General features: G+C 46.4%; 1 protein-coding gene across 7 annotated transcripts in view; it reads left to right on the forward strand.

The window, feature by feature from the left end:
• Positions 1-21,007, forward strand: part of TANC1 (tetratricopeptide repeat, ankyrin repeat and coiled-coil containing 1) — a 232,314-nt gene that overhangs the window by 156,380 nt on the left and 54,927 nt on the right. For 2 of the 7 annotated variants that reach the window (XM_046018133.1, XM_046018132.1), the window contains 4 exons: positions 409-539; positions 1,521-1,794; positions 15,117-15,380; positions 20,524-20,646. In XM_046018133.1, coding sequence (XP_045874089.1) covers positions 409-539; positions 1,521-1,794; positions 15,117-15,380; positions 20,524-20,646 — 792 coding nt within the window. Of the gene's footprint in view, positions 1-408; positions 540-1,520; positions 1,795-8,743; positions 9,019-15,116; positions 15,381-20,523; positions 20,647-21,007 lie in introns of those variants that run through there. The other 5 variants (XM_046018134.1, XM_046018135.1, XM_046018137.1 and 2 more) reach the window with 5 other exon arrangements.

The following is a 21,007-nucleotide window of genomic DNA, read 5'->3' on the forward strand; positions in this document are numbered from 1 at the left end:
GGCTCTGCCAGCATGCCACTTGGGTTTGACTTTATCTCTGCCTCCTGTGGGCACTGGCCACCCTGTCCTCTTAAAGAGTTAAGATGAAGGCCTCTTTCTGCCTCTGGTGTGGGAGGTGTGCCCATTTTTCACATGCCGTGGAAATAGGGATTGCTATCCTTTAATCACACTGTATTCTGATTCAGGTCAAATATTTCACTCTTTGCACTTGGAGTTTCTCTTTCACTGTTTTCTTAACCCGTCACAGCCTCCTAATTAGAACGTATTGCTAGAGGACAGGCAGCATTGTCAAACTTTGTGCATTTTATAAGAACACACAAAAGCACCCGATGAACAGCTGTAACACTCCAGATGCAAACCTGAAATTCCCCAGAGGGGCGTCTTCATTGTTTTCTTTCTTTTTTCCAGAAGCAAAGGCCGATAATGAGCCGAGCTGTTCGCCAGCAGCTCAAGAACTGTTGACAAGGCTGGGATTTTTACTGGGAGAAGGGATCCCAAGTGCCACACACATAACCATTGAAGAAAACAATGAGACCATGGTAATGCCTGAGGAAGACACTGCATATCCTACCGGCTCAGAGGCTGCGTGAAGGAGGGCATAACCCTCTTCTCCCCCTCCCTGAGTGGGGGGAGGCATGGTTCCGTTAAATGAGTCTGGGCTGCTGTGTATCGAAATTTACTTCAGCAGTTTGTGATTTCTGCAGTGGGGAGGTGGGGCGAGGCAGAAAGGTGCAGAACTGAAGGAAATATCCATGTTAACCTTCGAGTCACCCCCTGGGGAAGAGTAGCTAAATGAATTGAAGTGGCTGAAAGACTCCCATCCTCACGATAACTACTTTTATCTTTATAACACGGTTCTTCTCATCTGGCTGCTTTGGGATATGCTTTCCTGTGCATTTTTTTTTTTTTTTTAAGGCTGAGATTTTGGAGGGTCAGTGAGATGAGGAAAGATTTGTAGGAGGCGAGGCAGAGACAAAATAAGATGCGATCAAATGGGTCGTGCATGGAGGAGGCTTCTGCATCCTAGGGAGCCGGCAGCCTGTCCCTTCAGAGCGGAGATGCATAAGGTTTGCACAGCGGTGAGGTGCCAGAGCTCCCGTCCCCGGGAGGGTCTCTGCGAGGGTGTCACGCACTGTTTGAGATGGGAGTGGCCACCAGCCTCCTGGCCCTGCTTGCAGAGCCCATAAATCTTCGAGAATTGAATCAGGCTGCAGTGCTCGTGAAACATTACAAAAACAGAGTTCCCAGGTTTTCCGTACAGAGGTCAAAGAACGCATTTGTCTTCTGCAGACTTTAAATGAAAGGAAGTCTGCCCGTTTGCTAATTCTATTTTACGAATGTGTGTTCCCACTAAATTATGTCTGAGACTGCCCTTTTAATAAAAATGAGTTTAAAAAAAAAAATCACCGGGGAAGGGGACAAAACAAAGAGATATCTTTTTTTTTTTTAAATTTGGGAGGCCATATATATCTATTAAGCCCACTCAGTTTGAAAAACCGTTTTCCCGTTCCTATTTGCAGTGTTACTGCTTTAGTGTCGGGAACAAAAGCCTGTGTGGAAGCGTCGTGTGTGAAGCCATGCTAACCCGCCTTCCGTTCGCCTTGCAGCGCACAGCTCTGAGCCAAGGCATCAGTCCTTGCTCCACACTAACCAGCAGCACCGCCTCTCCCAGCACCGATAGCCCCTGCTCAACCTTGAATAGCTGTGTCAGCAAGACGGCAGCCAACAAAAGTCCCTGTGAGACCGTTAGCAGCCCTAGTTCCACCCTGGAAAGCAAGGACAGTGGAATTATAGGTAAGAAGCACATGGCTCGGTAACGGAATGGCTCAGTGCCCGTCAGCCAGAGCGTCCACCGGGCGTGACTGCAGAGGATCGTAGCCTGCTCCGTGAAGGTCGCTCGGCCCGGGCCCGGCCCTGCTTTTTGCAGCCGCCGGCTCCATGGACGGCCGAGAAGATGAAGCCTCCTCAGCTTTTATGTTCCTTGGTGTTGGTGTTCATAACCCTGGGCTCATTTGGTTAAAAAATTTCCTGATCGCATCTGACCTGTGAAGTTACAAAATCTTACCTCCTCGTTGATTAATTCCATTTGCGGACGTCTCGTCCCCCTGGGACATAGAACCGGGCAATAAGTTCCCTGGGTTTTTAGGCGTCTTCCCAGCCCAGTCTCAAGGTCATTCATTTCCTCACTTAGTTCTGGGTATTTGCTCTTTAGTTTCTTTTCATGGGATCTGACCGCTCTCCTGGAGGCTAGAATTTTCTCAGGAAGTCCACGAGGGGCCCCCGCACCCCCACACCCGCACCAGTGGGTTTCGTTGCCCTGAACTGTGGATGAGGAGACGCAGATTCTAGTCCCGACTCTTAGGGTGCTTAGCTAGGTCAACACTTGCATAACATTGGAGTTCTTTGCACACTTGGTTCCCTTTCCTCCTCTGTTAAGTAAGGATTCTGATTGGTTCAGTAGTTTCTGGTCTCGGGTGCACGTTAGAATCAACCAGGGGAAAGAGCCCTTAATTTCACATCCTATCCCAGGCAGAGCGCCTTTACATTTCTGCAGGTGGGGCTGTGCACCTGTGTGTCTCCAGTGTCCCTCGCGGTGCCTTTCAGGTAACAGGTATGCTGGACCACTGGATGGGTTGTCTGGGCCCTCCTCTGCTCCTGGATTGTGCTGCTGTTCAACATCGGTACTCTACTGCACATACAGCTCCTGCCCTTTTTCACATACGCGTGTGTCTTTGAGGGACAGTTTACGTTCTAGTATGGACTGAACCCCAGTAACTTCGACATAAGTATGCAATCAAAGGGAATGACATTTGAGCTCCTTATTTTCTTCTGTCACCTGCTGTTTCAAGTGTAATTTGCAAAACCAAGTTGCAGGTTCATGAACTTCATATTTTGGAGATTGCCCCAGAAGAGCTATGAGGTCACTGGGGCTGGGTGGCGGGCTCTGTGTCGTGGACCTCACTGTAGCTGTCTCAGGGGCCCTTCACTCAGGGACGGCCACCTCTGCCCTTAGTTTCCACTCCAGTAGGTTTTTGTTTCATTCGGTCTTGACCGTCTTAATGAGATGCAATCACATACCATAGTATTCACTCATTTAAACCACTGAATGGTTTTTGGTCTGTTCAGAGTTGTACAGCCATCACCATAATCTGATTTCAGAAACTTTCACCCCAAAAAGAACCCTGTAGCCATTAGAAGTCACACTCCGTTCCCCCTGCATCCCCAGGCTTGCTTATCCAGTAGTCTACCATCTGTCCGTAGATATTAGCTGCTTCTGGACATTGCATTAAAGTGGTGGCTTGAGGTTTCTGTAGCAAAAGTTAACTGTTTCACGTATTCTGCTGATTCCCTGTTCCCACCTCACTCTGCTTCCCCACCTGCCATTTAGTCCAACTCATTTTTCCCCATGTTAACTTATGTCCTCACGCCTTCTCTGAGCTGTCCTCCACTGCCAAGCCTGTGGTGGTCTGCGATAGCTGGGCATCTCCCCTTACAGCATTCTTCACTCTCCTGAAATGTCCTGTCCTCACTACAGTTTATCTTCTTTCGAGAAATTCAGTGCTACATGTTTTTTTGGGTCACCTTTTCTCTTCTTATTATATGATCTGGCATCGGCATTGTATGCCTCTGATTATAACCAAGCCAGTTTCTTACTGTGACAGACTTTTTCAGTGACCAAAGAGGACCCTTATGCCTTCATTCTCTCTCCTCTCTCTCTCTCTCTCATTCAGATACAGTGCCGTAATTTTAAAAGTATTCTAAGGGGCACCTGGGTGGCTCAGTGGGTTAAGCCTCTGCCTTCAGCTCAGATCATGATCTCAGGGTCCTGGGATTGAGCCCCGCATGGGGCTCTCTGCTCAGCAGGGAGCCTGCCCCCCACCCCCCGCCTGCCTCTCTGCCTACTGGTGATCTCTCTGTCAAATAGATAAAATCTTTTAAAAAAATAAAATAAAAAAATAAAAGTATTCTAAAAAGGGGAAGTTACCAGTTTGGTTTTCTGTCTTGTCAAGGTAAGTTTGAGCTGCAGGAACACCAAGGCTCTGAATGAGAACTTGACTGAATACATCCCATCTGATCCCAAAGTGCTTAGTCCCCCTATTACATGCTCTCCATAGCACCTCAATGTTTTCCTTCAGTTTACTTGATCATGTTTTATTATATTTGTCTCTATATGTAGGCAAAAGAGGGGATTCTCATTTATATTATTCTGGCTATCTGGGCTCCTAGCATGGTGTTGAGAATGAGAAATTAAGGAAAAGGGAATTGTTGCCACGGTCACGTTGCATGGGAGGAGGGAAAGTCTAGTTGGTTTCTAAAGAAGCTGTACGAGATTCCCATTCCAAGTTGGCATTGTCACGTCTCTTAATGGCACCTGTATTCTAAGCTGTGTCTTGTCATTAAAGTTAAATGACACGTTTCATGTCATTGAGGCTGTCCTTCATTCCTTGGCTTCAGTCAGACATGTTCCCTTAACGTAGCTTCACATAAGAACGGTGACAGTTGAGACGAAGTGGGGGTCGTGAGGAAATGAAGTCCCTCCACCTTTGGGGATGGTGCTTCTCACTGACTTAGCTGGCCTCCCGCCGGGAGTAAGGACTGTAGGTGGCTGAGGGGGAAGCTCTGTGCCGGTGACAATGTTCCTCTGTTCGCTCTCCTTCCGTGACCTGTAGAACTAGAACCTGTTGCCAAGGGACACATGGGAGGTGTGGTGGGGAAGAGAAGGGGAAAAAGCAAGTATTTCCTCTCCAGGCAGATGGTAGCCACAGCTCCTTGAAGATGTGGGAGTGGGGGGTGCTGAGGAGGGAGAGTGTGTCCTCCTGAATCAGTGTGGGGTCCGCAGGTTTCATGGTCTTGTCACGGAGCAGGGAACTGTGACTCAGTTGTGATTCCATGATCACTGAGGCTGGGGTGTGAGCTTTTTTCCACCTGAGGAACAAGACTGTTTTTATAAGGTGTAGCCTGGGAACGGCAGCCTTTAGGCATCTTAAATGCTTAACAGAATAAAATATTCAAGAACACGGTGATCTTAGTGGGCAAAGATGAAGGTGAAGATACCTTGGCTTCCTGCTTTGGAAGCCCTGATAGCTGCTTGTGATAGGCTGGTTAGAATCCATATTCTAAATTCTTTAGGCTCTGGAGAGAGGGGGAAGAAATTTCCATTTCCGGTTGTTTCAGGTGTGTCCGCCCCTTAGAGCTTGGGTTGGAGCGGCAGAGGTGTCGGAGGTGGGGGGCTGGTGACAAGTTGCACACAGTTGGCATGGCGTGATGAGCTTTGGGGCTGCAGATGCCCACACGGGGCTCAGAGCTGCATATACAGTATTGGTACCATTTATTTAGGGCACTTAGGGGAAATTTCAAATAGTGTTAACCCAGCCTTAAAAATTCCTAGCCCTAGCCCTAGCCTCTCTTCTTAGTATGTAAGCTGATTTCCATCATGGTGATTATATTTAATCTACGTATTTTTGCCCAGCAGATGCTACTTAGGGAAGGCATTCCCATGTGGTGAGACAGCCTTCTCAGGGCCGCCACAGGCTGCCCTTTCTGTGTTCTGTTTCTGCTGGTTTTGATGTATTGGAGGTGAGGAGGATTTTCTTTTTTAGGAATGGCTTAGTGGGAGAAAGGGTAGAATCATGCCCATTAGAAGAGTTCGTTGGACCCCTTCCCGTCTCTTTGTGCAGAGGTCAGAGCTTCGCAGAACCTCCGTGCCCTTTTTTCCAACTTTACTGTGTTATGCCGAGGGAAGTCCCACTTCATGTGATTTGAGGAGGTCCAAATTCTTAAATGTTCTTCAGGCTCTAATTTGTCATGTGTAAGTACTGTCTCAGCTGGAGGGGTGTAACTGAATTCCCTACAAATATGTGTATGTATGTTTTGAAAGCAAATATGTATATTTTTGAAAGCAGAAATTCCTACTCTTGACATAATAGAATCATTGGCATTACCTAGAAATTAATGTCTGACTTTTTAAATTTGCAGTGTAAAGAACTTTTAAACCCAATCAGCATAAAGTAGCTTTTTAATAACTTGCTCTAAAAGGAAAACTTTGTAAAGAAGTGGCTTCTTAGGAAGACCTGGGTGGCTCAGTGGGTTAAGCCTCTGCCTTCGCTCAGGTCATGATCTCAAGGTCCTGGGATAGAGCCCCACATCAGGCTCTCTGCTTGGCAGGGAGCTTGCTTCCCCGCCCCCTGCCCCCCACCCCCGCTTCCCTCTCTGCCTACAAAAAAAAAAAGTGGTTTCTACAGGTGTTTCCTCCATGCCTGAGAATACATTTTTTCCTTAGTGACACTCCTTTGAATACACTTGCTTCCAACTGTTAACAAATGGAAATTGTAAACTGTATTAATATCAGTTTAGAAAAAAAATTACGTAGGTGTACTCACTAGAATGTGTATGAAAGCCAAGCTGAGTATTTATTTATTTTAAAGATTTATTTATTTATTTAGAGACAGAGAGTATGTGAGTGGTGGGAGAAGCAGAGGGCCAGGGAGAGCGAGAATCCTCAAGCAGCTTCCTCACTGGGCATGGGGCCTAATGTGGGGCTTGATCCCAGGACCCCAATATTATGACCTGAGCCAAAACCAAGAGTCAGCTGCTTAACCAACTGAGCCGCCCAGGTGCCCCCCAATCTGAGTTTTTTCAAAAACATCACTGAGGGGCGCCTGGGTGGCTCAGTGGATTAAGCTGCTGCCTTCGGCTCAGGTCATGATCTCAGGGTCCTGGGATCGAGCCCCGCATCGGACTCTCTGCTCCGCAGGGAGCCTGCTTCCTCCTCTTTCTCTGCCTGCCTCTTTGCCTACTTGTGATCTCTCTCTCTGTCAAATAAATAAATAAAATCTTAAAAAAAAAGCATCACTGAAAGAAATGGGTTTTAACAAGCACTTTTTGATTTAAAGGTGCTGTTTAGTTTTTGTTTGTGTCCATATCATGATCAATATTGTGTGTGTGTCTGTGTTTCTTTAAAAAAAAAAAAAGATTATTGCTCAATTTAGGAAGAAAGGGAATGAATACTGGATGAGGAGAAACAAAACCCAGCCTTCCTATCAAGACTTAAAAAAAAATCATTTCTATGTATTAATCATAGGTGTGCCCAGGGGAAGGACTTACAGGTAGCAATCTGGCTGAGTAAGAGGCCATTAAAAGTTAGTTATCTGTTCCTTCCAGGCCCTTCTCTACTGTTTGCTTCTACCTGCCGACATTTATAATCCCCAAATTACTTTTGTAGAATCCCAGATCTGTTTGTCTTTGAGAGTTGGTGTTAGGACAGCCCCTCAAAGGAGGAGGTGTATTCCGATGTGTGTCCACATCTCCCCACGCTGGGCTTGTCTCCCACGCAGAGCAGGTGTGTCGTTCACCTGCCCAGCTTCCCAGCACCTGAGCCACCACATTCCACCCGACCAGAGAGCTCTCAGGAGATTAAGTGCTCAGAATATGAAAAGGGTAAAGAACCAAGGCTCCTCCTGTGGCCTTTCCCGTTTCTCTGGTGGGGAGGTAGGTGTGGCTTGCATTTGCTCTTTCTTCCTTTGAAGCTGGAAGGCAGGTGTAAACTTAGGCAGGGGAATACCTTCCCTGAAACATTTCTCCTGCAAAATTGTCTTGCAGGAAGTACTGGATACTTGATTGTGTCCTGCTGGTGCTTACTAGAGTTTGATACTGTTTGTTTTTCTGGCCAGTCTTAGGATATTAAAACAAAGTTTATCGTGTGCTGACTTTTATCTTGTGACTCGACCAGACTCCCTCCTGGGCTTGTAAAATGAAAGTGATTCTGGAGGTAGCTAGAGACCTTTTGTTCCTTCTGTTTCCTGGACTTTGTGTCCCAAGGGAGATGATCGGATGCGGAGAAAGGCCTACAAAGAGGAACTAATTGTATTTTATTTTCATTTTTAACTTGTTGTGAATCCTGCCCTTTTGATTTTATGCTAATCCTGCTTTGTTGCCGCCTGTACAGCCCTGCTTGCTACTAAATTGAAATGCTTTGAAATTGATTTGGTAATAACTATTTAGCGTGTTTCAGATCTGTGTTAATATTCATTTTGCTACATTGCCTGCAATTTAAAAAATCATCCTTAATTATAGAAGCTTTTCTTTTTTTTTAATCATCTCGGGTGAAGGAGGAAAATTTGCCTTTACATATATAACTCGGTGATATACTTAACGTGGGAAAGAAGTCTGTAGCGATGATTCGAGGCAGCAGAATGCCTATTGTACTTGTGTTCATTCACACTGTGGCTGGATTCTTCAGGCAGCCGTTCTGGCAGTGTAGCAAGCATTTATTGGCACCTACTGTGTACCAGGAGCAAGTCTATTCAGTACTGGTACAGTAAAGCTCGGGTACAATATCTGTTTCAAAACTTGTCCATCTGAGGAACCAAAGAGTGGGCGTCTGTCCTTGGAGTCCTGAGCAAGTTGTCGGTTATCAAAAAGGGTTTAAAACATGGCAGTGATTGACACCTCTTGATGGAAGATGTATGCTGTAGGTGCATAATAATACCAACCACTGATAGTGCCTTGTGCTCTTTTCTGGAAGAGTCCAGAACTCTACGGAATCGTTAGACAGTGTCTGAAGCTCCAATGTCTATGCCTTCAGTGTACAGGTCAGACGAGGCTTTGCGGAAACACGGCGTTGGGTGTTATTGCTAGGAAACTTCACATCGTACAGATCCACAGGCTTTTCTCTGGAGGCTCTTACCTGCTGTGTCAGATTGTGTGTGGGCAGTGTGGCCACCTTCCAGTTCCCTGTCCCTGCTGACCCTCAAGGGGTTTCCGCGGCACTGACAGATGCTGCTGTGCACCATGGCTTGGGTCCCTGGCCTCACTGCATGTCCTAGCAGAGTGGGGCTTGCGCAATGCCAGGAGCACTGAGGCGGAGATGTGCTACTGAGATCTGTCTGCTGCAAGCCCAAGCCCAGCGCCCCTGGGCAAGGCCAGAAGGAGAGCCAGGCTCCGCGTGCTCGACACAGACCAACTGTGGTCCCCCAGAAGCTGTGGAAGGAGAAGCCAGAAAGTTCCCTGGAGCCAGAGGTAACTTGGGCCACCTCCCCTGGAGTCCTCTCCTGGTGGGGCTGGGGGAGGTAAAAGCTGTCCCTCCAGGTCAGCCGCCTCTCTTCCCTGTGTGGCTCGTTAGCGTGCAGGGGCCGCGGAGGGAGAAGCCCAGACTGGCCTTTCTGTCTGAAGGTTTCAGGCACGCTGTTTTCATCTCTACCATCCTTCCCTTTGTCCGTTGGGGAAATCCAAAATACATCACAGCAGCTGGAACCACATGTAAGATGTTGGGGCGAGCAAGGGAAGAAGTGAATCCTGGCAGGCCAGGAAGGCCAGGGGGTCGGGCACGATGCTGCCCTGACTTTTCTCTTGGTTCTTTACCCGTCTGCTTTAGACTCTGGTTTCTCCTTCCAAAGTTGTTAGTGATCTTCATTCTGTCAGGTCAAAGGCAGTATCCGCAGTAGCTGGATTTTTTTTTTCATTCCCTTCTCGCATTTCTCCCAGCAACCATTACGTCCTTTTCTTGCTTGATCTTTAATTCATTGGTCCAGTGTTTTACCTTCTAAATGCTGTGTCTACCATTAAACTGAATATAGAAGTTAAAAAAATGTTTGTTTTTTCAGTGCTACTTTATTTTCATTGTATGGGAGAAAAACATTCTTGGGTACTTGTGAGATAGGAGGCACTTTACGTACCTGCCCTTGTGTCTGATTTTCTCCACAACCCAGGGAAGGATGAGGGACTCTCTTCATAGAGTCCTGGCTTTGAAAACGGAGAATGCAAGACCGTCTGTGGAGTGCCCAAAGAAAATGGCAGTTTCTGGGTTTTTAAGAAAAGTCTCTTCAAAGTTCTGGGTGTGGGTGTGTACTGTAAGTTAGGGTACTGCATGTACCTTGTAAATGCATGTATTGGGGTGCCTGCTCCAAGTTTTCTGATAGTATAGTATGCTCAGAACCGTGCAGAGCCCCGCGGCATGGCTTCAGGCCTCACGGAGCTTCTTGCGTTGGGGGCTGTCCGAGTATTCAGGGAGCTGAGATCAGAGCCCCTGGGAAGCACGAATATATTTATGGTAGCCACTGCTATTATTTCCTAAGGCTACTTTATACGTACTCTCTCCCCCTCCCTGCCCCCTCCCCAGTGGATTTGAAATGCTTACAAATAGACATTTAGTAAAATAAAATTTTCCCCTCCCCCCACAAAGGTATGACTTGGGGAAAGGAAGTAAGAGCAAAAGAGCAAGTGAACGAGGGTGGGAGGTGAGGGGGATGGGGAGAGGGAGGTACAGGTTTCCAGTTCAGGAATGAGTAAGTCATGGAGATGAAAGGCATAGCAGTGGGAATATAGTCCGTGGGCTTGTAGTGGCGTCATATGGAGATGGAGGCTGGCTATACTTGCGGTGAGTGAGGCATAATGTATAGACTTGCTGAATCACTGTGCTGTGTACCTAAAACTAAGGTAACATTTGTTTATACTCCAATAAAAAAATACAAGAGAAAAGGTGAAGCACGGGGGGTACCTGGGTGGCTCAGTCATTAAGTGTCTGCCTTCAGCTCAGGTCATGATCCCAGGGTCCTGGGGTGGAGTCCCACGTCGGGCTACCTGCTCAGTGGGGAGCCTGCTCCTCTCCCACTGCCCCTGCCTGTGTTCCTCTCTTGCTGTGTCTCTCTCTGTCAAATAAATAAATAAAATCTTGAAAAGATGAAGCTGGGAATGAGTTTTATTAGACTTTTTCATCTTGCTTATCAGTGGGTAGAAAGTTTGACAATTCCTAGTAGCCAGTGTAAATAAAGAGAAACTCAGGGGCGCCTGTGTGGCTCAGCCAGTTAAGCATCTGCCCTTTGCTCAAGTCATGACCCCAGGATCCTGGGATGGAGCCCTATATCGAGCTCCCTGCTCTGCGGATAGTCTGTTTCTCCCTCTGCCAGTCTTTCCCCACCCTCAGCTTGTGCTCTTTCTCTCGCTTACTCTCTCTCAAATAAATAGATAAAATCTTAAAAAAAAAAAAAAAGAAACTCAAATACATAAGTTGATGTTTTAAGGTAAGAAAAAAAGGTACGCATTCCCAGTATTCAGTGTGGAGAGACTTACCCTTCGTGAATCCTCAGAGGGGGAGAAGCCAAAGTTTGAACCCAAGCCCTTTGCACTTTTTACCTCGTAACTTTTCTCCACCTCAAAGGCAGGTGAATTCTGCTCTACTTACATGTATCCATTTGATGTCAAAACCCTTCGTTCCTAAACAATTCTGGACAAACACTATACTCATTTTCATTTTCTTCTTAGTGTTCCTTTAAACCCATAACTTGGTTTAGATCCTGCCAAACTACTTATTGGGCCCTGAACTTACACTGATTTTTAAAAATTCTATTTTAAGTATACGTTCAGCATGTGAAAGAGCCTTCAGTGGGCAAAGAAGGGGGTGCAGGAGAGCAGGGAAGGAGAAGGAATACAGTTTTATTGCAGTTCTTTATATAGCAGAACATGTAATGACTGAGCAGGTCTGTCTGTCTCTCCCACCTCCTACTCAACCGGAAACTTCACCTGGGCTATGGTGCACTCATGACTGGCTTCTCTCTACCAGCCCCTGCCTGGGGACTGCTGTTCTTAACAAGGCAGCCTTCATGAACTGCAACATACTTTTTAGTCACAGACACTTAGAGAACTTTGGCTTGTTGAGAGCTATGCAGGGCAAAGGGAGTTTTAAATAGTGCCTGGGCAGGCAAAAGGGTTGGTGTTAGACCTGCCAGTAAGTGTGTGTGTGTGTGTGTGTGTGTGTGTGTGTGTGAGAGAGAGAGAGAGAGAGAGAGAGAGAGACAGAGAGAGAGAGAGAGAGACAGGGAAGCAAGATAGAAGGGGAGAGAGATGAGTTTCTTCCAAGTCTGTTCTGTATCTCTAAAGTGGGTTGATGATTCTCAGCCTGTCTGCCTCCTCTCCAGGACTGTGGTGATCATGTATGTGTCCTGCTGTGTATTGGGCATGCTTTGAAAGCTGTGTAGCCCTGTGCACCTGTAAGTCTGGTTAAACGTGCCATTTACAACAGAGGAAGAGAGTGCGCTGTCCTTCATTAAAAGGAGTTTTCAAATGATACAGAGCGTTGGAAGTAGCACATGTAAATCAGTGAGCAGGACCAGACTTAAAGTAAGACTAAGCTGTGGGAAGCAAAGCCTAACCTCATAGCTCGATAAAACTTGAGATCTGATAAATCACTCATTTAACCGAATGCTGCGTGTTGGGACAGTGGTTGAGCTGCCATCTGAATGGCGCTGGCCAGTCTTCGTCGACAAAAGCTGCCATCTGTACTGATTTATGGAATAAAATGTTAGGATGTTTCAGTTGTTAGGGAACTTGAAAATGACTGAAGTCTCCAGAAAATGTCAAATGTCACGTCGGTTTTTGAGGTTTGTTTTGTTTTTCTGAAGCCATCGTGTTGAAGACGTTGCCATAGTTGTGCATGTATGTGTTAACTTGGAGGTGACTGGTTAACCTCATGAGGAGTTGGAATTTGGTGGCCAGGAAGAAAAATCGGTATTTTTGAGTAGCCTGTCCTTTGTTTTAGGAACCAGCTTCCCTTTCTTGGCAACTACAGAGCTGCCCTGTTCAGTGTGTTTCTTGGGTCATACAGGAAACGTGTCAGGTCTTCATCTACCCCCTTGAGTCTGCATCAGGGCTTAATGGTGCCTGAACTCAGAGGAAAGTACGCTGTGGGCTCCCAGCCGTGTGGGCTGCCTCTGGCACCGGATGGCAGGGCAGAACATCATCAAGTGGGGCGATCTTAGCAGGAAGGTCTGCAGCTTTGGAGCTGCTCGCCTACCTGCACAGTGCAATGTGTGTCTTTGCTGAACATCATGAGGGCATCTGCGAGAGTCTCCCATTTAGAAACCCATTATAAACTTCTCCTCTTTTTGAAACAGCAACCCTGTCTTGGACTTGCCTTCCTCCTGTTTCTGTAGCTGGGTGACCCCCCCCGCCCCACCCAACTGTCCTCCTCAGTACCTGGGCATGTATGGTGGGAGCAGGACCTTCCGCTCGTCCCTGCGGTCTGGGACTCCCGACCAGGCCGTCCCCGTTCCAGAACGCTGCTTCTGCTGCTGCGACTGTAGCAGGCAGTAGGGAAGTCCCAGTTCCTGTTCTCACTGCCTGAGGTCTGACCCAGGGTTCCGATTCTTGGGGCTGGGACCCTGCAGTGCATGGAGGAGAAACATCACTTTGATTTTCTGTGTTTTTTCCCTTAACAGTGTTTGCCCCCGAATAAAACTGCCACAAAAGAAAACCAAAAAAATCATCCTTACTCTAACACTTTCCCTGTAACTTAGATGTTGGCATAGCCTGGGAACCTAACTAATTATGTCTGCGGGAAAAGCATTTTGAGTCCCTAATACTGGACTTATAAAGAAAGGCTTTTAACAGTCACAGTCACAACTTATTAAGGAGGTTACCCTCAATCCTTATTAATAAGCAATGATCTCATTAATAAATGAGACTATTCCTGGGAAGCATTAGCACCATCCCTGACATACAGTAACCTCAAGTAGACGTCAGTGGCTGCTGTCACCACCACCGCCAGCGTGTTCAGGGTGGAAAGAGTCATTCTTGCTATACTTATGCTCATAGTAATGGTCCACTGAAAAAAACCACACAAGACTCTGATTCCAGAGAGATGGAGAAGTTAGTTTTAATACTGTTGATAGGACACTTGGAAATGCTGGGAGTAATGGCAGACACCGGTGATGGGCCCATCCCAGATCCACTCAGATTTTGGCTGGAGACAGAATATCGAATCCTGAATACATAACAATGAGATTAATTAAGTGTAGCGTCTCTGACACTACAGTTGGTTGGAAGAGAAGCGTGTTCATTTGCTTATTCATTGACTAAGCGAACGTTTATTGAGCGCTTAGTATGTGCCAGGCGCTGTGCTGCTCAGAGGAGGGAGCTGTCGGCTGGGGGAGATAGTCTGAGGCTCTGGCACGCAGGAAGGATTTTTGAAGAGGGGGACGAGCAGTGGATAAGGAGTCCGGACGGGAGCCGCAGGAGGAACTGTGTGACAGAAGTCCTGCAGTCACAGCGAGGAAATGGTTTTGTCTTCACTGCTAAACCTTTAAAGAGCATCGTAAAAATAAACAAAACAAAACTCAGACCCTTTGATTCTGGAGAACAGGCTGTTGGAGTGACTCACCAGCCTGCTGCTAGTGCGTCATCAGGTCACGCTGATGAAGTTGCTTAATCCAGGTGGCGGAGTTCTCCATATACGCTGATGGGCCACATCCCATTGGCTGTCTCTGTTAAGGGTTCTGGGCTGTGGGGATCCCAGCAGGGAACACAAAGGGATCAGAGGACACGGCCCTTGTTTTCAAGGACACAAGCCAGTGTTGGGTCACTGGTAACCTGGGCTTACAAGGGGCTCAGGTGTTAAAGTTGGACGTGGCTGTCTGTAGAAGCCAGGGCAGGTATTGCTGTTTTCTTGCTTCACGTTCCTCTTATGCCAAGAAGGTTTTCCATGCTGGTTTCCTTTCTTCGAGGCGAAGTTACAATTCTGCAGTCCAGCATCCCTTGCCATGCTTGTTTTGTGTGTGCTGGAAAGTCTTCCACTCTGTGCTGCTAAAGGAATAAAGTCACTCTCTCCGGTTGATCATGAACAGCTGTTAAAAAGTTTAAATCTAAGGATCAAATTCTCTGCTTGACTTTATAATTGTGTTTTTGTTTTCATAGATTTTTTCCTCCATCTTTTCTGCATTAACCATTATTATCGCCTTGTCCCCTAATTTGGGAAAAGATATTTATAGGTTCAGAGGAATTTAATGAGATATGAATTTTGTGAGCAGTTTATCTTTGTTAAAAAGACAGATACATCATCTCTAAATTACATGGATTTACTGTTAACTCTCAGATACTTTTAGACAGCTTTTTCATTATCTTACCAGCTTTTTTCCCCTCCCCTGTAGAATGCCTTAGTTTATTTTCCTTGATAAGCAACATTCCTCTAATTTACCAAAATACACTGTTTGAACATACTTTGATAAAAATCTGCATGGACCAGAAAAGTTTCCATTGATCTCGGGGAGGGCAGCGTACTTATGTTAACTCTCAACAGCCCCAGCTCGGCCTGGCCTCCTTCAAAGTATTTTGGTCTCTCATTTCAGCCACCATTACAAGTTCATCCGAAAATGATGACCGGAGTGGCTCCAGTTTGGAATGGAATAAGGACGGAAGCCTAAGGTTAGGGGTACAGAAAGGAGTCCTTCATGATCGCAGGGCAGATAATTGCTCCCCAGTGGCAGAAGAGGAGCCCCCTGGGTCAGCGGAGAGCGTGCTGCCTGACACTGAAGCCTCAGTTGGAGATGGTCCGGTCCCTTATTCTCAGAGCTCCAACTCGCTAGTAATGCCACGGCCCAACTCAGTTGCAGGTAAGGCCATGCCTCTCTCCAGGAGGGTTTTCTCACCGGGTCCGAGGTGCCCCATGTTCACTGTCTCTACTTGGGGATCGCATCCGGACACAAGCCAGCTTTGTGATCGTGGATTGGGCACTTACCTCGTCTAGGCCTCAGTTTACCCATCTGTAACAATGATAAGACTGTCCTTCATGGTCTTTAAGTGATCCTTCCACTCTGGAATTCTGTAAAACTAATATTTAGAATCTTCTGTTCTTTTGTGTATGAAGGAAGAAAGTGCCAAAAACTTTGTCCTTGTTTTCGATATTTTAAGCCTGAGTCAATTCATAACTTTCTGTTACATCTTGGTAAACACGAATCCTTATTTAGAATTAGTTTGTTAATATCAGCTCCAGGAATTTCTGATCCAACTTTCAAACTCACATTTTTATAATTGAGGCACATCCTAGAGATGGGAGGTCTGCTCTCTGTATCATTCAGTTACAAGGGAGCTCACAGCTTAAAACCTACGCGGTGCAAGTGAGGCTTCTCGATCGAGGGCATGCAGGTAGGCAGGGGAGGTGCCCCTCAGAGGGATGGGGCCGCTGGAGCGAGACGAGGACCCAAAAAGGGGTGACTGTTCCTGGTTGATAGTGAGCAGTCGCCAAGCAGGGAGAACAGAGCAGTGGGGTGGGAGAAGAAAAGAACCCTGGTTCTGAGCTGTGCTGCCTGCTTTTATGGTCCTGAGTTTCTGAACTCTGCGCTCCTGGGTTGAGTTTAGAAGATGACCTTGTTTCAGTCCTTCTTTTCCTCCAACCTAGCACTTAAAACTTCTCCTCTACTAACACAAAGACCCAGGTTCTTTCTCCTTGCATCAAAGAATTTTTTTTTTATACTGCTCCTTGGGGAGATGGCAGGCCAGTCTGGTTGTTGTGGGGCATTTTTTTTTTTTTCCCAGTGGAACTCTGAAGCAGCTGATACATAAATGGCCCTAATGGAAAAGTCCAGAGAGGCAGCTCTAATTCACTTTCAAAGGATGTAAATGGCTTTGTTCCAGAAGAGGGATTTGGCATGTCTGCCAGAGAGAAGTTCTGGGGAGCGTTATGCGTATTGAGTGATGGCTCTTCCAAAAGCTTTTATGCCCTCCCACCACTCCCCCACTCCCAACCGTGCAGTATGACACACCCAAGGCGTTTTATACCAGGACTACCTTGTTAGGATGATCGTTCATCTGTACATCCCAGAACTTGATAGTTTTATTGACTTCAACAAAATAGCAAACTTGGATTCAATTTAGCCAAGCTGTTTTAAAATTAGTAAACACATTGCTAGTGTTGAAAGCCCCCCATTTGAGGTGATGTTTCTGCCTGATGTTCTTTCATGTGGCCTGCCATGTGTAGCGACAATGGGTGGGAGCTGAGCCTTTCCAGGACAATGCAGTGATTATAGAGCAGGGTTTTCAGATTTCTGCTGTGCTCATTCATTAGTGTCTGTGTGCGCACGGGAGCTAGACCTCCTGTGGAATGGGAGCGTTTTACCTCCAGGTTTGAGCTGGGGCTGCCTGGCCTAATGGGTTGGCTCATTCTTCTGTGTTGCAAGTTTTATCAGCTAAAAGCTTATTTTGGAAACAAGCAAGTTCCTTACCTCATGGTATCTGTTAACAGGCTAGGAGTCTGGGAGAGCCTCCACTGCCTGCCTTCCTTACCCCTCAAGCCAAACCTCAGTTCAGAAGTCATGGCAAGATTTTTCCACGTATCATTGAAAAGAGTAAAAGATTCAGGTTGTGTAGACTGTGTGTAGCACTTTTTCTAGTGATTAGAAGGCCAGCTGCTAGAGAGGGGGCAGTAGGCAACCCTCAGTGTTGGAAGGATTAAAATAATATGTCCAAGACCATTATTGCAATCCCTTGGAAGCATTTGCATGTGAAGATCCACATGAACACAAATAAATTGGCATTTGGGAAACATCAAATGATTAAATTTGGCTAATGAGAGCAGAGTAAGGACTGGCAGGTGAAGGAATGGGGATGCCACGCCTCTGTTCGCAGCTGCCCCAGGGGTTCTGGCCTCCCCTGGGGGGTGAGAGTATGGAAACAGGTTCCTGAGGTTGCCAGCCTTTGCTGTCAGTGAGCCTGTTACCAAGAACTGTGGTTATCTCTTCACTGTTGTGTCTAGTACAGTAAGATTCTTATGTCAGAGACTATAAAAATAAGTTGGCTGGGTTTGGAGGTAATTGTTGGAGTGGAATTGGTTTTAAATGCTATATTCAGATTATTACTTTATACCACATCAAATATGCAGCGTGGATACCTCATTGCTTTGTTAGAAAACAGAATAGAAGGCTTTAAAATGATATCTTAGATAATCTAGAAGTTGGGTGATTAGGTTCTAGTGTTTTTGACTAACTTCTCTTTCCTTTTGAAATGCTAAGTGGATCATAGACACAGTGTTTAGTTTTCCAAGAAACCAACAAACAGAATTACCAGCCAATTTTCATGAAATTCTAACTGGTAATTGCCTAGACTTTATGGCATTTACCTTTAATATGTTAGGACATGGTGTTTCAACAGGTGTTTCTTTTTGCTCAGTTTAGGGAAGTTTCCTTCTGCTTCTCCCTCCACTCTACCCACCTCCTAAAAAACTCTCCCCTCCTTAGCATCCGGAAATGTCTTTCTCATATGTTAGAAGCAGTGTGCCTGTGTGTGTATGTGTGCAGTGAGTGTGTAAATTAACTGTAGGTTTACTAGCAGCAGGCTTATTGCAGCATAAAATTATTGTTTTTTTTTCTTGACCCTGAGTCCAGCTGAGGCTTTGAAAACATTTATTATTAAATACCGGAAGTGAGTCTCCGTGTCTGAGAACCTACTGTGCGCATGTGTGGGAAGGCAGGCTGTGGTCCTGGTAGCCTGCTCTGCCAGGGGAGCGCACCAGGGGTCCAGCAGGCAGCTGGAGCTCCGCTGTCCCGACTTGTCTCTCTCAGTGCCTTTGACAACAGCTTAGGAAGCTCCTGGCTGGCAGCAACCCCTCCGAGCTACTCCATTTCACCCCATCTTAATCATGCTTGAAAGAGAGAATCAGGAAGGCTGCGGAGTGGGTGAGGCCACTTTGTTGCATACTTGGGAGCCAGAGATGTAGTGACTGGAAATCTCAAAACAGGGCTGTTTTCAGCCTCACCATCTCCTGCGTCTGGGTCCAGCTAGGGCTCCATTGCGATCCTCTCTTTGCAATGCCTTTATAGGGTCTCGTGTTCTTAATCCTTCCAGTTGTCACAAAATTATGAACTGAATGTTGTGTTCTAAGGGGTCAGGAGAAGAAGGAAAACGGGAAACCCTTGGGAGGCTCCAGGTGTCCTTGAGTTGCCCAGGGCTGAAGCAGCAGGTCAGAGAGCCGTGGCTGTGCCGGCTCCGAACCACACTTGGCTTATAGGTTATAGCGGTGGCTGCTCCTTCTCCCTCAGCCGCTGGCATGCAGGCATGTTCACGGTAAGATGTGTTGAGGAGAGGGGCATTTGCAGAGGCCTGGGTCAGAGTCCCAGGTCTCAGGCAGCAGCCCAGAAATATATGTTCCAGGCGATATGGTGTCGGGAACCAGGGTGAGGGTCCTGGTGGCCCACCGGGGAGTTTCGCACACCTAGTTGTAAAGGACCCAGAGGGAAGCTAGAGGCTGCCTTTGGATTCCCAGAAATTGGGTCCATGTAGAAGTCCTGCCTAAGGAATTAGCTGAATCTTTCTCATGGGAGAGATTTGTGTGGGGCATTGACGTTAAGTGTAAATAAACTATAGCTATTCACCGGAAGGGTGCTGGAACATTAAGTGTACACTGTTGTGAAGTCAAGGCATCAGATGTCTCTCCTGGGACCGGGCGTGTGGTGGATTGCCGTCTGGGGAATGCAGCAAGGGGGAACATGCCACCACAGAGCCAGACCTTGGAGCCACACAGGTCTTGTTGAATGAAAGAGTCAAGGTGGGGTATGGGGGTTGTTAACAGTGAGGAGGAAAAGGATGAAAGCCAGGAGGGGAAATAGGCAGGACCCAGACTGAGCAGGTGGTGCTGGCCAGTGGCTGGATGCTCTGAGCCAGAAGGTCTTCAGCAGACAGATGGCCCAACTTGACTTCTCTCCCTGGAAACTTGGTCCTGCCAATGATTGCACCAGTCCCTAGAAGCTTTCGCCCTTGGAAGTCAACTCCTGCTCCCCACTTATTTACCCTCAAATGATGCCTATGCTTATGTCCCAGAAGAGAACTGTATGTCTTGGGTCAGTGGTACCTTATGTTGGGCCACTTCACCCACAAGCAAATTAGGTTAATTTTATTGAGAATTTTCTCACTGTGGGCTGGGTTGTATATGCAAATAAGAGGAGGTTTTATTATTATTATTATTATTATTATTTTCTTTTTGGGCAAAAACATGTATTGTGTATTTATTGTTAAGATTTGCTAAGAATTAGCAACACTATTTTGTATTGATTGTTTTTATAATCCAACTGGTATTTATGCTCAAGCAGATTTTAATGCATTTTAATGGGTACCTGTGTGCTCTGAGTCTTACTGATTTGATCAGTGGTAAATATTACTTCTTTTTAGAATTAAAAAAAATACATACCTGTAGTATAGTATATAATTTACACATAAAAATCTCAAGTTTGGGAATATGTTTATTTCCGATGAAATCCACAGGGCTCCTTTCCAGCCAGGAGCTGACGTTTAGTGTTCGAGCTCTGCGGGATTGAACTGCAGACTCTGCTCATTTAATTAACAAGGCTGGAATTCAGCAACCCAGGAAGGCTCTCCAGAGCTGCCGAGAAGTCCAAGAAGTCTCTAGCACCGAGCTGTGTGTTTGCTGTAGTTCTGCAGCCTCACCGAGTGACACTTGCGGGTCAGGTTCCTTCGTAAACATTTTTGGTGAAGCCTGTCTCTCCCCAGGAATGATGGAGAATTCCGGCAACCTTAGCAACACAACATTAAGAATGAGGAACACTTGGTGTTTACCCTTTTTCGGTTAACCTCACTGCCAGAAAAAATAAGCTGGCGTGGGCAAACAAAACCGAAATTATCTTGAAGTCATTTTTGTTGAAAGCCTGAACACAGTTGCTTAGTGCTAAGTGATTTGTGATTGATAGTAGTTTGGGTATGATATTAAAATCAACTTTGAAAAAACTAAACTTGCGTTTACTATTTCAGCGACAAGCTCCACCAAGTTGGAAGATCTGAGTTATTTAGATGGGCAGAGAAATGCCCCTCTTCGAACGTCCATTAGATTGCCGTGGCACAGTACAGCCGGAGGTAGGGCCCAGGAAGTTAAAGGTACTTACCTTTGTTTCTGTGGGACAGTGGATATTGTGAATGCGTTCACCCAACACGGAGGGTCTGTGATGACCAGCGTTTAAGTCCGCTCATTGAGAAACATGACGTGTGTGTGCTGAAAGTGGGTTTGTTAGGTGTGCCGGGAGGCCCTCTGAAACGGTTTGGGGCTTCGTCCTTAAAAATCTGTGACCAACTCGTTTCTGCCGTTGATAAATAATTCTGCAATATGTTATTTTGAAGTGAGAGGTAATTTAACACACACTTGTCACCAACAGAAAATCAGCTTTGTTTCAGGTCCATGAGCCATTGGCCATCTCCTGTAATTCACAGTCGGGTGGTCCACAGCCTCACCGAGGGGGTG

This window comes from Meles meles, chromosome 9 (assembly GCF_922984935.1).
Source record: "Meles meles chromosome 9, mMelMel3.1 paternal haplotype, whole genome shotgun sequence".
NCBI lineage: Eukaryota > Metazoa > Chordata > Mammalia > Carnivora > Mustelidae > Meles > Meles meles.